At 41.0% G+C, this 17,624-nt stretch overlaps 1 gene segment (V, D, J or C); it reads left to right on the top strand.

The window, feature by feature from the left end:
• Positions 1-15,604, top strand: part of LOC121544215 — a 33,377-nt gene extending 17,773 nt beyond the window's left edge. The window contains 1 exon segment of the V gene segment in view: positions 15,559-15,604. Coding sequence covers positions 15,559-15,604 — 46 coding nt within the window.
• Positions 15,605-17,624: the final 2,020 nt, after the last annotated feature.

The following is a 17,624-nucleotide window of genomic DNA, read 5'->3' as shown; positions in this document are numbered from 1 at the left end:
ATTAGTCTACTGGTGACACCAGATCATTCTATTAGTCTACTGGTGTCACCAGAGCATACTATTAGTCTACTGGTGTCACCAGAGCATTCTATTTGTTTACTGGTGTCACCAGATCATTCTATTAGTCTACTGGTGTCACCAGAGTATTCTATTTGTTTACTGGTGTCACCAGAGCATTCTATTAGTCTACTGGTGTCACCAGATCATTCTATTAGTCTACTGGTGACACCAGATCATTCTATTAGTCTACTGGTGTCACCAGATCATTCTATTACACTACTGGTGTCACCAGAGCATACTATTAGTCTACTGGTGTCACCAGATCATTATATTAGTCTACTGGTGACACCAGAGCATTCTATTAGTCTACTGGTGACACCAGATCATTCTATTAGCCTACTGGTCACCAGATCATTCTATTAGTCTACTGGTGTCACCAGATCATTCTATTAGTCTACTAGTGTAACCAGATCATTATATTAGTCTACTGGTGTCACCAGATCATTCTATTAGTCTACTGGTGACACCAGAGCATTCTATTAGTCTACTGGTGTCACCAGATCATTCTATTAGTCTACTGGTGTCACCAGATCATTCTATTAGTCTACTGGTGTCACCAGATCATTCTATTAGTCTACTGGTGTCACCAGAGCATTCTATTAGTCTACTGGTGTCACCAGATCATTCTATTAGTCTACTGGTGTCACCAGATCATTCTATTAGTCTACTGGTGTCACCAGATCATTCTATTAGTCTACTGGTGTCACCAGATCATTATATTAGTCTACTGGTGTCACCAGAGCATTATATTAGTCTACTGGTGTCACCAGATCATTCTATTAGTCTACTGGTATCACCAGATCATTATATTAGCCTACTGGTGACACCAGATCATTATATTAGTCTACTGGTGTCACCAAATCATTATATTAGTCTACTGGTGTCACCAGATCATTCTATTAGTCTACTGGTATCACCAGATCATTATATTAGCCTACTGGTGACACCAGATCATTATATTAGTCTACTGGTGTCACCAGATCATTATATTAGTCTACTGGTGTCACCAGATCATTCTATTAGTCTACTGGTGTCACCAGAGCATTCTATTAGTCTACTGGTATCACCAGATCATTCTATTAGTCTACTGGTGTCACCAGATCATTCTATTAGCCTACTGGTGTCACCAGATCATTATATTAGTCTACTGGTGTCACCAGATCATTCTATTAGACTACTGGTGACACCAGAGCATTCTATTAGTCTACTGGTGACACCAGATCATTCTATTAGCCTACTGGTCACCAGATCATTCTATTAGTCTACTGGTGTCACCAGATCATTCTATTAGTCTACTGGTGTCACCAGAGTATTCTATTTGTTTACTGGTGTCACCAGATCATTCTATTAGTCTACTGGTGTCACCAGATCATTCTATTAGTCTACTGGTGTCACCAGATCATTCTATTAGACTACTGGTGTCACCAGATCATTCTATTAGTCTACTGGTGTCACCAGATCATTCTATTAGCCTACTGGTGTCACCAGAGTATTCTATTTGTTTACTGGTGTCACCAGAGCATTCTATTTGTTTACTGGTGTCACCAGATCATTCTATTAGTCTACTGGTGTCACCAGAGTATTCTATTTGTTTACTGGTGTCACCAGAGCATTCTATTAGTCTACTGGTGTCACCAGATCATTCTATTAGTCTACTGGTGACACCAGATCATTCTATTAGTCTACTGGTGTCACCAGATCATTCTATTAGTCTACTGGTGTCACCAGAGTATTCTATTTGTTTACTGGTGTCACCAGAGCATTCTATTAGTCTACTGGTGTCACCAGATCATTCTATTAGTCTACTGGTGACACCAGATCATTCTATTAGTCTACTGGTGTCACCAGAGCATACTATTAGTCTACTGGTGTCACCAGAGCATTCTATTTGTTTACTGGTGTCACCAGATCATTCTATTAGTCTACTGGTGTCACCAGAGTATTCTATTTGTTTACTGGTGTCACCAGAGCATTCTATTAGTCTACTGGTGTCACCAGATCATTCTATTAGTCTACTGGTGACACCAGATCATTCTATTAGTCTACTGGTGTCACCAGATCATTCTATTACACTACTGGTGTCACCAGAGCATACTATTAGTCTACTGGTGTCACCAGATCATTATATTAGTCTACTGGTGACACCAGAGCATTCTATTAGTCTACTGGGTGACACCAGATCATTCTATTAGCCTACTGGTCACCAGATCATTCTATTAGTCTACTGGTGTCACCAGATCATTCTATTAGTCTACTAGTGTAACCAGATCATTATATTAGTCTACTGGTGTCACCAGATCATTCTATTAGTCTACTGGTGACACCAGAGCATTCTATTAGTCTACTGGTGTCACCAGATCATTCTATTAGTCTACTGGTGTCACCAGATCATTCTATTAGTCTACTGGTGTCACCAGATCATTTCTATTAGTCTACTGGTGTCACCAGAGCATTCTATTAGTCTACTGGTGTCACCAGATCATTCTATTAGTCTACTGGTGTCACCAGATCATTCTATTAGTCTACTGGTGTCACCAGATCATTCTATTAGTCTACTGGTGTCACCAGATCATTATATTAGTCTACTGGTGTCACCAGAGCATTATATTAGTCTACTGGTGTCACCAGATCATTCTATTAGTCTACTGGTATCACCAGATCATTATATTAGCCTACTGGTGACACCAGATCATTATATTAGTCTACTGGTGTCACCAAATCATTATATTAGTCTACTGGTGTCACCAGATCATTCTATTAGTCTACTGGTATCACCCAGATCATTATATTAGCCTACTGGTGACACCCAGATCATTATATTAGTCTACTGGTGTCACCAGATCATTATATTAGTCTACTGGTGTCACCAGATCATTCTATTAGTCTACTGGTGTCACCCAGAGCATTCTATTAGTCTACTGGTATCACCAGATCATTCTATTAGTCTACTGGTGTCACCAGATCATTCTATTAGCCTACTGGTGTCACCAGATCATTATATTAGTCTACTGGTGTCACCAGATCATTCTATTAGACTACTGGTGACACCAGAGCATTCTATTAGTCTACTGGTGACACCAGATCATTCTATTAGCCTACTGGTCACCAGATCATTCTATTAGTCTACTGGTGTCACCAGATCATTCTATTAGTCTACTGGTGTCACCAGAGTATTCTATTTGTTTACTGGTGTCACCAGATCATTCTATTAGTCTACTGGTGTCACCAGATCATTCTATTAGTCTACTGGTGTCACCAGATCATTCTATTAGACTACTGGTGTCACCAGAGCATTCTATTAGACTACTGGTGACACCAGAGCATTCTATTAGTCTACTGGTGACACCAGATCATTCTATTAGCCTACTGGTCACCAGATCATTATATTAGTCTACTGGTGTCACCAGATCATTCTATTAGTCTACTGGTGTCACCAGATCATTCTATTAGTCTACTGGTGTCACCAGATCATTCTATTAGTCTACTGGTGTCACCAGATCATTCTATTAGTCTACTGGTGACACCAGAGCATTCTATTAGTCTACTGGTGACACCAGATCATTCTATTAGCCTACTGGTCACCAGATCATTATATTAGTCTACTGGTGTCACCAGATCATTCTATTAGTCTACTGGTGTCACCAGATCATTCTATTAGCCTACTGGTCACCAGATAATTCTATTAGTCTACTGGTGTCACCAGATCATTCTATTAGTCTACTGGTGTCACCAGATCATTATATTAGTCTACTGATGACACCAGAGCATTCTATTAGTCTACTGGTGACACCAGATCATTCTATTAGCCTACTGGTCACCAGATCATTATATTAGTCTACTGGTGTCACCAGATCATTCTATGAGTCTACTGGTGTCACCAGATCATTCTATTAGTCTACTGGTGTCACCAGATCATTCTATTAGTCTACTGGTGAAACCAGAGCATTCTATTAGTCTACTGGTGACACCAGATCATTCTATTAGCCTAATGGTCACCAGATCATTATATTAGTCTACTGGTGTCACCAGATCATTCTATTAGTCTACTGGTGACACCAGATCATTCTATTAGCCTACTGGTCACCAGATCATTATATTAGTCTACTGGTGTCACCAGATCATTCTATTAGTCTACTGGTGTTACCAGATCATTATATTAGTCTACTGGTGTCACCAGATCATTCTATTAGTCTACTGGTGTCACCAGATCATTCTATTAGTCTACTGGTGTCACCAGATCATTCTATTAGTCTACTGGTGTCACCAGAGTATTCTATTTGTTTACAGGTGGAACCAGATCATTCTATTAGTCTACTGGTGTCACCAGATCATTCTATTAGTCTACTGGTGTCACCAGATCATTCTATTAGACTACTGGTGTCACCAGAGCATTCTATTAGACTACTGGTGACACCAGAGCATTCTATTAGTCTACTGGTGACACCAGATCATTCTATTAGCCTACTGGTCACCAGATCATTCTATTAGTCTACTGGTGTCACCAGATCATTCTATTAGTCTACTGGTGTCACCAGATCATTCTATTAGTCTACTGGTGTCACCAGATCATTCTATTAGTCTACTGGTGACACCAGAGCATTCTATTAGTCTACTGGTGACACCAGATCATTCTATTAGCCTACTGGTCACCAGATCATTATATTAGTCTACTGGTGTCACCAGATCATTCTATTAGTCTACTGGTGTCACCAGATCATTCTATTAGCCTACTGGTCACCAGATCATTATATTAGTCTACTGGTGTCACCAGATCATTCTATTAGTCTACTGGTGTCACCAGATCATTCTATTAGTCTACTGGTGACACCAGAGCATTCTATTAGTCTACTGGTGACACCAGATCATTCTATTAGCCTACTGGTCACCAGATCATTATATTAATCTACTGGTGTCACCAGATCATTCTATGAGTCTACTGGTGTCACCAGATCATTCTATTAGTCTACTGGTGTCACCAGATCATTCTATTAGTCTACTGGTGAAACCAGAGCATTCTATTAGTCTACTGGTGACACCAGATCATTCTATTAGCCTACTGGTCAACAGATCATTCTATTAGTCTACTGGTGTCACCAGATCATTCTATTAGTCTACTGGTGAAACCAGAGCATTCTATTAGTCTACTGGTGACACCAGATCATTCTATTAGCCTACTGGTCACCAGATCATTATATTAGTCTACTGGTGTCACCAGATCATTCTATTAGTCTACTGGTGACACCAGATCATTCTATTAGCCTACTGGTCACCAGATCATTATATTAGTCTACTGGTGTCACCAGATCTTTCTATTAGTCTACTGGTGTCACCAGATCATTATATTAGTCTACTGGTGTCACCAGATCATTCTATTAGTCTACTGGTGACACCAAATCCTTCTATTAGTCTACTGGTGACACCAGATCATTCTATTAGTCTACTGGTGTCACCAGATCATTCTATTAGTCTACTGGTGTCACCAGATCATTCTATTAGTCTACTGGTGTCACCAGATCATTCTATTAGTCTACTGGTGTCACCAGAGTATTCTATTTGTTTACTGGTGGAACCAGATCATTCTATTAGTCTACTGGTGTCACCAGATCATTCTATTAGACTACTGGTGTCACCAGAGCATTCTATTAGACTACTGGTGACACCAGAGCATTCTAATAGTCTACTGGTGACACCAGATCATTCTATTAGCCTACTGGTCACCAGATCATTATATTAGTCTACTGGTGTCACCAGATCATTCTATTAGTCTACTGGTGTCACCAGATCATTCTATTAGTCTACTGGTGTCACCAGATCATTCTATTAGTCTACTGGTGTCACCAGATCATTCTATTAGTCTACTGGTGACACCAGAGCATTCTATTAGTCTACTGGTGACACCAGATCATTCTATTATCCTACTGGTCACCAGATCATTATATTATTCTACTGGTGTCACCAGATCATTCTATTAGTCTACTGGTGACACCAGATCATTCTATTAGTCTACTGGTGACACCAGATCATTCTATTAGTCTACTGGTGTCACCAGATCATTCTATTAGTCTACTGGTGTCACCAGATCATTCTATTAGTCTACTGGTGTCACCAGATCATTCTGTTAGTCTACTGGTGACACCATATCATTCTATTAGTCTACTGGTGTCACCAGATCATTCTATTAGTCTACTGGTGTCACCAGAGCATTATATTAGCCTACTGGTGTCACCAGATCATTCTATTAGTCTACTGGTGTTACCAGAGCATTCTATTAGCCTACTGGTGTCACCAGATCATTATATTAGTCTACTGGTGACACCATATCATTATATTAGTCTACTGGTGACACCAGATCATTCTATTAGCCTACTGGTCACCAGATCATTCTATTAGTCTACTGGTGTCACCAGATCATTCTATTAGTCTACTGGTGTCACCAGATCATTCTATTAGTCTACTGGTGTCACCAGATCATTCTATTAGTCTACTGGTGTCACCAGATCATTCTATTAGTCTACTGGTGACACCAGAGCATTCTATTAGTCTACTGGTGACACCAGATCATTCTATTAGCCTACTGGTCACCAGATCATTATATTAGTCTACTGGTGTCACCAGATCATTCTATTAGTCTACTGGTGTCACCAGATCATTCTATTAGCCTACTGGTCACCAGATCATTCTATTAGTCTACTGGTGTCACCAGATCATTCTATTAGTCTACTGGTGTCACCAGATCATTCTATTAGTCTACTGATGACACCAGAGCATTATATTAGTCTACTGGTGACACCAGATCATTCTATTAGCCTACTGGTCACCAGATCATTATATTAGTCTACTGGTGTCACCAGATCATTCTATGAGTCTACTGGTGTCACCAGATCATTCTATTAGTCTACTGGTGTCACCAGATCATTCTATTAGTCTACTGGTGAAACCAGAGCATTCTATTAGTCTACTGGTGACACCAGATCATTCTATTAGCCTACTGGTCACCAGATCATTATATTAGTCTACTGGTGTCACCAGATCATTCTATTAGTCTACTGGTGACACCAGATCATTCTATTAGCCTACTGGTCACCAGATCATTATATTAGTCTACTGGTGTCACCCAGATCATTCTATTAGTCTACTGGTGTCACCAGATCATTATATTAGTCTACTGGTGTCACCAGATCATTCTATTAGTCTACTGGTGTCATCAGATCATTCTATTAGTCTACTGGTGTCACCAGATCATTCTATTAGTCTACTGGTGTCACCAGAGTATTCTATTTGTTTACTGGTGGAACCAGATCATTCTATTAGTCTACTGGTGTCACCAGATCATTCTATTAGTCTACTGGTGTCACCAGATCATTCTATTAGACTACTGGTGTCACCAGAGCATTCTATTAGACTACTGGTGACACCAGAGCATTCTATTAGTCTACTGGTGACACCAGATCATTCTATTAGCCTACTGGTCACCAGATCATTCTATTAGTCTACTGGTGTCACCAGAAAATTCTATTAGTCTACTGGTGTCACCAGATCATTCTATTAGTCTACTGGTGTCACCAGATCATTCTATTAGTCTACTGGTGACACCAGAGCATTCTATTAGTCTACTGGTGACACCAGATCATTCTATTAGCCTACTGGTCACCAGATCATTATATTAGTCTACTGGTGTCACCAGATCATTCTATTAGTCTACTGGTGTCACCAGATCATTATATTAGCCTACTGGTCACCAGATCATTATATTAGTCTACTGGTGTCACCAGATCATTCTATTAGTCTACTGGTGTCACCAGATCATTCTATTAGTCTACTGGTGACACCAGAGCATTCTATTAGTCTACTGGTGACACCAGATCATTCTATTAGCCTACTGGTCACCAGATCATTATATTAGTCTACTGGTGTCACCAGATCATTCTATGAGTCTACTGGTGTCACCAGATCATTCTATTAGTCTACTGGTGTCACCAGATCATTCTATTAGTCTACTGGTGAAACCAGAGCATTCTATTAGTCTACTGGTGACACCAGATCATTCTATTAGCCTACTGGTCACCAGATCATTATATTAGTCTACTGGTGTCACCAGATCATTCTATTAGTCTACTGGTGACACCAGATCATTATATTAGCCTACTGGTCACCAGATCATTATATTAGTCTACTGGTGTCACCAGATCATTCTATTAGTCTACTGGTGTCACCAGATCATTATATTAGTCTACTGGTGTCACCAGATCATTCTATTAGTCTACTGGTGACACCATATACTTCTATTAGTCTACTGGTGACACCAGATCATTCTATTAGTCTACTGGTGTCACCAGATCATTCTATTAGTCTACTGGTGTCACCAGATCATTCTATTAGTCTACTGGTGTCACCAGATCATTCTATTAGTCTACTGGTGTCACCAGAGTATTCTATTTGTTTACTGGTGGAACCAGATCATTCTATTAGTCTACTGGTGTCACCAGATCATTCTATTAGTCTACTGGTGTCACCAGATCATTCTATTAGACTACTGGTGTCACCAGAGCATTCTATTAGACTACTGGTGACACCAGAGCATTCTAATAGTCTACTGGTGACACCAGATCATTCTATTAGCCTACTGGTCACCAGATCATTATATTAGTCTACTGGTGTCACCAGATCATTCTATTAGTCTACTGGTGTCACCAGATCATTCTATTAGTCTACTGGTGTCACCAGATCATTCTATTAGTCTACTGGTGTCACCAGATCATTCTATTAGTCTACTGGTGACACCAGAGCATTCTATTAGTCTACTGGTGACACCAGATCATTCTATTATCCTACTGGTCACCAGATCATTATATTATTCTACTGGTGTCACCAGATCATTCTATTAGTCTACTGGTGACACCAGATCATTCTATTAGTCTACTGGTGACACCAGATCATTCTATTAGTCTACTGGTGTCACCAGATCATTCTATTAGTCTACTGGGTGTCACCAGATCATTCTATTAGTCTACTGGTGTCACCAGATCATTCTGTTAGTCTACTGGTGACACCATATCATTCTATTAGTCTACTGGTGTCACCAGATCATTCTATTAGTCTACTGGTGTCACCAGAGCATTATATTAGCCTACTGGTGTCACCAGATCATTCTATTAGTCTACTGGTGTTACCAGAGCATTCTATTAGTCTACTGGTGTCACCAGATCATTCTATTAGTCTACTGGTGTCACCAGATCATTCTATTAGTCTACTGGTGTCACCAGATCATTCTATTAGTCTACTGGTGAAACCAGAGCATTCTATTAGTCTACTGTAGACACCAGATCATTCTATTATCCTACTGGTCACCAGATCATTATATTATTCTACTGGTGTCACCAGATCATTCTATTAGTCTACTGGTGACACCAGATCATTCTATTAGTCTACTGGTGACACCAGATCATTCTATTAGTCTACTGGTGTCACCAGATCATTCTATTAGTCTACTGGTGTCACCAGATCATTCTATTAGTCTACTGGTGTCACCAGATCATTCTGTTAGTCTACTGGTGACACCATATCATTCTATTAGTCTACTGGTGTCACCAGATCATTCTATTAGTCTACTGGTGTCACCAGAGCATTATATTAGCCTACTGGTGTCACCAGATCATTCTATTAGTCTACTGGTGTTACCAGAGCATTCTATTAGCCTACTGGTGTCACCAGATCATTATATTAGTCTACTGGTGACACCATATCATTCTATTAGTCTACTGGTGTCACCAGAGCATTCTATTAGCCTACTGGTGTCACCAGATCATTCTATTAGCCTACTGGTGTCACCAGAGCATTCTATTTATTTACTGGTGTCACCAGAGTATTATATTTGTTTACTGGTGTCACCAGATCATTATATTAGTCTACTGGTGTCACCAGATCATTCTATTAGTCTACTGGTGTCACCAGAGTATTCTATTTGTTTACTGGTGGAACCAGATCATTCTATTAGTCTACTGGTGTCACCAGATCATTCTATTAGTCTACTGGTGTCACCAGATCATTCTATTAGACTACTGGTGTCACCAGAGCATTCTATTAGACTACTGGTGACACCAGAGCATTCTATTAGTCTACTGGTGACACCATATCATTCTATTAGCCTACTGGTCACCAGATCATTCTATTAGTCTACTGGTGTCACCAGATCATTCTATTAGTCTACTGGTGTCACCAGATCATTCTATTAGTCTACTGGTGTCACCAGATCATTCTATTAGTCTACTGGTGACACCAGAGCATTCTATTAGTCTACTGGTGACACCAGATCATTCTATTAGCCTACTGGTCACCAGATCATTATATTAGTCTACTGGTGTCACCAGATCATTCTATTAGTCTATTGGTGTCACCAGATCATTCTATTAGACTACTGGTCACCAGATCATTATATTAGTCTACTGGTGTCACCAGATCATTCTATTAGTCTACTGGTGTCACCAGATCATTCTATTAGTCTACTGGTGACACCAGAGCATTCTATTAGTCTACTGGTGACACCAGATCATTCTATTAGCCTACTGGTCACCAGATCATTATATTAGTCTACTGGTGTAACCAGATCATTCTATGAGTCTACTGGTGTCACCAGATCATTCTATTAGTCTACTGGTGTCACCAAATCATTCTATTAGTCTACTGGTGAAACCAGAGCATACTATTAGTCTACTGGTGACACCAGATCATTCTATTAGCCTACTGGTCACCAGATCATTCTATTAGTCTATTGGTGTCACCAGATCATTCTATTAGACTACTTGTCACCAGATCATTATATTAGTCTACTGGTGTCACCAGATCATTCTATTAGTCTACTGGTGTCACCAGATCATTCTATTAGTCTACTGGTGACACCAGAGCATTCTATTAGTCTACTGGTGACACCAGATCATTCTATTAGCCTACTGGTCACCAGATCATTATATTAGTCTACTGGTGTCACCAGATCATTCTATGAGTCTACTGGTGTCACCAGATCATTCTATTAGTCTACTGGTGTCACCAGATCATTCTATTAGTCTACTGGTGAAACCAGAGCATACTATTAGTCTACTGGTGACACCAGATCATTCTATTAGCCTACTGGTCACCAGATCATTCTATTAGTCTACTGGTGTCACCAGATCATTCTATTAGTCTACTGGTGACACCAGATCATTCTATTAGCCTACTGGTCACCAGATCATTATATTAGTCTACTGGTGTCACCAGATCATTCTATTAGTCTACTGGTGTCACCAGATCATTATATTAGTCTACTGGTGTCACCAGATCATTCTATTAGTCTACTGGTGACACCATATCATTCTATTAGTCTACTGGTGACACCAGATCATTCTATTAGTCTACTGGTGTCACCAGATCATTCTATTAGTCTACTGGTGTCACCAGATCATTCTATTAGTCTACTGGTGTCACCAGATCATTGTATTAGTCTACTGGTGTCACCAGAGTATTCTTTTTGTTTACTGGTGGAACCAGATCATTCTATTTGTCTACTGGTGTCACCAGATCATTCTATTAGTCTACTGGTGTCACCAGATCATTCTATTAGACTACTGGTGTCACCAGAGCATTCTATTAGACTACTGGTGACACCAGAGCATTCTAATAGTCTACTGGTGACACCAGATCATTCTATTAGTCTACTGTTCACCAGATCATTATATTAGTCTACTGGTGTCACCAGATCATTCTATTAGTCTACTGGTGTCACCAGATCATTCTATTAGTCTACTGGTGTCACCAGATCATTCTATTAGTCTACTGGTGTCACCAGATCATTCTATTAGTCTACTGGTGACACCAGAGCATTCTATTAGTCTACTGGTGACACCAGATCATTCTATTAGCCTACTGGTCACCAGATCATTATATTAGTCTACTGGTGTCACCAGATCATTCTATTAGTCTACTGGTGACACCAGATCATTCTATTAGTCTACTGGTTACACCAGATCATTCTATTAGTCTACTGGTGTCACCAGATCATTCTATTAGTCTACTGGTGTCACCAGATCATTCTATTAGTCTACTGGTGTCACCAGATCATTCTGTTAGTCTACTGGTGACACCATATCATTCTATTAGTCTACTGGTGTCACCAGATCATTCTATTAGTCTACTGGTGTCACCAGAGCATTATATTAGCCTACTGGTGTCACCAGATCATTCTATTAGTCTACTGGTGTTACCAGAGCATTCTATTAGCCTACTGGTGTCACCAGATCATTATATTAGTCTACTGGTGACACCATATCATTCTATTAGTCTACTGGTGTCACCAGAGCATTCTATTAGCCTACTGGTGTCACCAGATCATTCTATTAGCCTACTGGTGTCACCAGAGCATTCTATTTATTTACTGGTGTCACCAGAGTATTATATTTGTTTACTGGTGTCACCAGATCATTATATTAGTCTACTGGTGTCACCAGATCATTCTATTATTCTACTGGTGTCACCAGATCATTCTATTAGTCTACTGGTGTCACCAGATCATTCTATTAGTCTACTGGTGTCACCAGATCATTCTATTAGTCTACTGGTGTCACCAGATCATTCTATTAGTCTACTGGTGTCACCAGATCATTCTATTAGTCTACTGGTGTCACCAGATCATTCTATTTGTTTACTGGTGTCACCAGAGTATTCTATTTGTTTACTGGTGTCAACATTTTACATTTACATTTTAGTCATTTAGCAGACGCTCTTATCCAGAGCGACTTACAGGAGCAATTAGGGTTAAGTGCCTTGCTCAAGGGCACATTTACGTCATTTAGCAGACGCTCTTATCCAGAGCGACTACAAATTGGTGCATTCACCCTATAGCCAGTGGGATAACCACTTTACAATTATACTTTTTTTTTTTTTTGGGGGGTGTAGAAGGATTACTTTATCCTATCCCAGGTGTTCCTTAAAGAGGTGGGATTTCAAATGTCTCCGGAAGGTGGTGAGTGACTCCGCTGTCCTGGCGTCGTGAGGGAGCTTGTTCCACCATTGGGGTGCCAGAGCAGCGAACAGCTTTGACTGGGCTGAGCGGGAACTATGCTTCCGCAGAGGAAGGGAGCCAGCAGGCCAGAGGTGGATGAACGCAATGCCCTCGCCTGGGTGTAGGGACTGATCAGAGCCTGAAGGTACGGAGGTGCCGTTCCCCTCACTGCTCCATAGGCAAGCACCATGGTCTTGTAACGGATGCGAGCTTCAACTGGAAGCCAGTGGAGTGTGCGGAGGAGGGGGGTGACGTGAGAGAACTTGGGAAGGTTGAACACCAGACGGGCTGCGGCATTCTGGATGAGTTGTAGGGGTTTAATGGCACAGGCAGGGAGCCCAGCCAACAGCGAGTTGCAGTAATCCAGACGGGGAGATGACAAGTGCCTGGATTAGGACCTGTGCCGCTTCCTGTGTAAGGCAGGGTCGTACTCTCCGAATGTTGTAGAGCATGAACCTGCAGGATCGGGTCACCGCCTTGATGTTGGGGGAGAACGACAGGGTGTTGTCCAGGGTCACGCCAAGGCTCTTCGCACTCTGGGAGGAGGACACAACGGAGTTGTCAACCGTGATGGCGAGATCATTGAACGGGCAGTCCTTCCCCGGGAGGAAGAGCAGCTCCGTCTTGCCAGGGTTCAGCTTGAGGTCTACTGGTGTCACCAGATCATTCTATTAGTCTACTGGTGTCACAAGATCATTCTATTAGTCTACTGGTGTCACCAGATCATTGTATTAGTCTACTGATGTCACCAGATCATTCTATTAGTCTACTGGTGTCACCAGAGCATTATATTAGTCTACTGGTGTCACCAGATCATTCTATTAGTCTACTGGTGTCACCAGATCATTCTATTAGTCTACTGGTGTCACCAGATCATTCTATTAGTCTACTGGTGTCACCAGATCATTCTATTAGTCTACTGGTGTCACCAGAGTATTCTATTAGCCTACTGGTCACCAGATCATTATATTAGTCTCCTGGTGTCACCAGATCATTCTATTAGTCTACTGGTGTCACCACATTGCAGTGAGCGACAACATGATCAGTAGTCTTTATCCATGACCGCTGGATATTTATTAATAGCATTACATTGTGAGTGATTTGGTATTTATTTAGATTTAGGTGAATGTGTTTTCTTCTTGTTGGTCCTCTCTCTCTCTCTCTACAGGTGAATGTGTTTTCTTCTTGTTGGTCCTCTCTCTCTCTCTACAGGTGAATGTGTTTTCTTCTTGTTGGTCCTCTCTCTCTCTCTCTCTCTACAGGTGAATGTGTTTTCTTCTTGTTGGTCCTCTCTCTCTCTCTCTCTCTACAGGTGAATGTGTTTTCTTCTTGTTGGTCCTCTCTCTCTCTCTACAGGTGAATGTGTTTTCTTCTTGTTGGTCCTCTCTCTCTCTCTCTCTACAGGTGAATGTGTTTTCTTCTTGTTGGTCCTCTCTCTCTCTCTCTACAGGTGAATGTGTTTTCTTCTTGTTGGTCCTCTCTCTCTCTCTACAGGTGAATGTATTTTCTTCTTGTTGGTCCTCTCTCTCTCTCTCTACAGGTGAATGTGTTTTCTTCTTGTTGGTCCTCTCTCTCTCTCTCTCTCTCTATACAGGTGAATGTGTTTCTTCTTGTTGGTCCTCTCTCTCTCTCTCTCTCTCTCTACAGGTGAATGTGTTTCTTCTTGTTGGTCCTCTCTCTCTCTCTCTACAGGTGAATGTGTTTTCTTCTTGTTGGTCCTCTCTCTCTCTCTCTCTCTCTCTATACAGGTGAATGTGTTTCTTCTTGTTGGTCCTCTCTCTCTCTCTCTCTCTACAGGTGAATGTGTTTTCTTCTTGTTGGTCTTTTCTCTCTCTCTACAGGTGAATGTGTTTTCTTCTTGTTGGTCCTCTCTCTCTCTCTCTACAGGTGAATGGGTTTTCTTCTTGTTGGTTCTCTCTCTCTCTCTCTACAGGTGAATGGGTTTTCTTCTTGTTGGTCCTCTCTCTCTCTCTACAGGTGAATGTGTTTTCTTCTTGTTGGTACTCTCTCTCTCTACAGGTGAATGTGTTTTCTTCTTGTTGGTCCTCTCTCTCTCTCTCTCTACAGGTGAATGTGTTTTCTTCTTGTTGGTCCTCTCTCTCTCTCTACAGGTGAATGTGTTTTCTTCTTGTTGGTCCTCTCTCTCTCTCTCTACAGGTGAATGGGTTTTCTTCTTGTTGGTTCTCTCTCTCTCTCTCTACAGGTGAATGGGTTTTCTTCTTGTTGGTCCTCTCTCTCTCTACAGGTGAATGTGTTTTCTTCTTGTTGGTCCTCTCTCTCTCTCTACAGGTGAATGTGTTTTCTTCTTGTTGGTCCTCTCTCTCTCTCTACAGGTGAATGTGTTTTCTTCTTGTTGGTCCTCTCTCTCTCTCTCTACAGGTGAATGTGTTTTCTTCTTGTTGGTCCTCTCTCTCTCTACAGGTGAATGTGTTTTCCTCTTGTTGGTCCTCTCTCTTTCTCTACAGGTTCTTATGGGAGAAACTGTGCAAGAACCAGGGAGAGTCAGCTTAGATGGAGTTTTCACATCTTATACATTTTTACATTTACATTTTAGTCATTTAGCATTATACCAGTCTATGATGTCATGCCCTGGTATATACAACCCAACAACAGCAAATGACTGTTTTTAGGATACGTGTTTGGGAATACAACATTTCCTGAAGCTGGGTTAACCATGACATTGGTTCCGTATTCTAACCCCAGCACCTTAACCATCGATCAACTAACTCCAGATAGCAGTGCTGTGTATTACTGTGCCGCTAGTTTACACAGTGCATCAGATCTCCCTCTCTGCTCTACAACACCTCTTCCCTGTCCCACATACGGTGCCTTTAGAAAATATTAATACTGTACCTTTGACTTATTCCACATTCTCATGTGTTATATCCTGACATTAAAAATGTATTACATGTATTTTTCTCTCTCACCAATCTACACACAATACCCCATAATGACAAAGTAAAAACATGTTTAAAAAAAAAAAGTTTTGGCAAATGTATTGAAAATGAAATACAGAAATAGCTCATTTAAATAAGTATTCACACCCGTGAGTCAATACATTTTATAATCACCTCTGGCAGCGATAACAGCTGTGAGTCTTTCTGGGTAAGTCACTAAGAGCTTTTAAATTAACTCCAGATGGCAGTTCATCAGATCTCCCTCTCTGCTCTACGACAACCTGCTTCCTGTCCCACATAGACTCCTCCTGTAGGGTTCATCTCAGGTCTCTGATGCTTTAGATGTTCTCATAAGGAGGCAGCATCCCTCTCTGTAAGATCACTGAGATGAGTTGATGAGAAGCCCCCTCTAATTCATGAGGAGTGGTTTGTCTGTCTCTTTCTTTCTGTCTCCTTAACAGAGAGTCAACATGATCAGAATTCTTATCTCCATAACCATTGGTTACACAGCCTGGGCTGCAGGTATTCAGATCATTGATTTCATCAACTACTAATATCCTCATTTGATTGGGTTTTATGTTTCAGGTGAATATGTTTCTTTATCTGTTGTTTCAACTGTCTCCGTCTCTCTCTCTCTCTCTCTCTCTCTCTCTCTCTCTCTCTCTCTCTCTCTCTCTCTCTCTCTCTCTCTCTCTCTCTCTCTCTCTCTCTCTCTCTCTCTCTCTCTCTCTCTCTCTCTCTCTCTCTCTCTCTCTCTCTCTCTCTCTCTCTCTCTCTCTCTCTCTCTCCAGGTTCTTCTCCCAGTAACCAGGTTCACCAGAGTCCTGCAGCCCTGTACAAGAAACAGGGAGAGTCGCCTAAGATGGAGTGTTCACATAAAGTATCAGGCTATGATCGCATCTTCTGGTACAAGCAATCCAACTACAGAGAATTTGTGTTTTTAGGATACCTATTTGGGAAAACTGGATATCCTGAGGCTGGATTTGAAATAGAAGGAGATGCTAATGCAGGTGGTACCAGCACCTTATCCATCAATCAACTAACTCCAGATAGCAGTGCTGTGTATTACTGTGCCGCTAGTTTACACAGTGCATCAGATCTCCCTCTCTGCTCTACCAAAACCTCATCCCTGGTGTACTGTAGACTAATCACACCTGCATTAACATCACACTGTAACTGACTCTGATTCAATGCCAAAACACTCACCAGCTTGCCTAACAGGAAGGGAAGGTTCCCTCTGACATACAGGAGAACATGATACAGTGTGGTATGATATCATGTCTTTCCTGTAGGTGGAGTTACAGCTCAACAAAACCATGTGGACTCACTAGACACAGAACCACAGTAAACTTTGGTGTGTAGGAAGGAGGCTGAAAGCTCAAGATCCATGTCCTTTTGACTGTTCATCTTGAGTCATGTTGTACTAAGAATCTTTCACTGTTGGATATTTTCCACCTATGAACGTGAATCTATTGATTATTCTTGATCACAGGTTAGAGACCGTCTAAAATAATCTATAATTCCATATATTTCACTACAGTAGCTATAAGTAACAGGTCTCTCTCCTCTTCTGTAACAGGTGACTCCTGTCCCAGGGTTCTTCAGTCTCCACCTTCATTATTTCAGAGTTCTGG

Source organism: Coregonus clupeaformis, unplaced genomic scaffold, assembly GCF_020615455.1.
Source record: "Coregonus clupeaformis isolate EN_2021a unplaced genomic scaffold, ASM2061545v1 scaf1475, whole genome shotgun sequence".
Taxonomy (NCBI): domain Eukaryota; kingdom Metazoa; phylum Chordata; class Actinopteri; order Salmoniformes; family Salmonidae; genus Coregonus; species Coregonus clupeaformis.
Note: the sequence above shows the minus strand (reverse complement) of the source record. Positions and strands in the feature narration are given on the sequence as shown.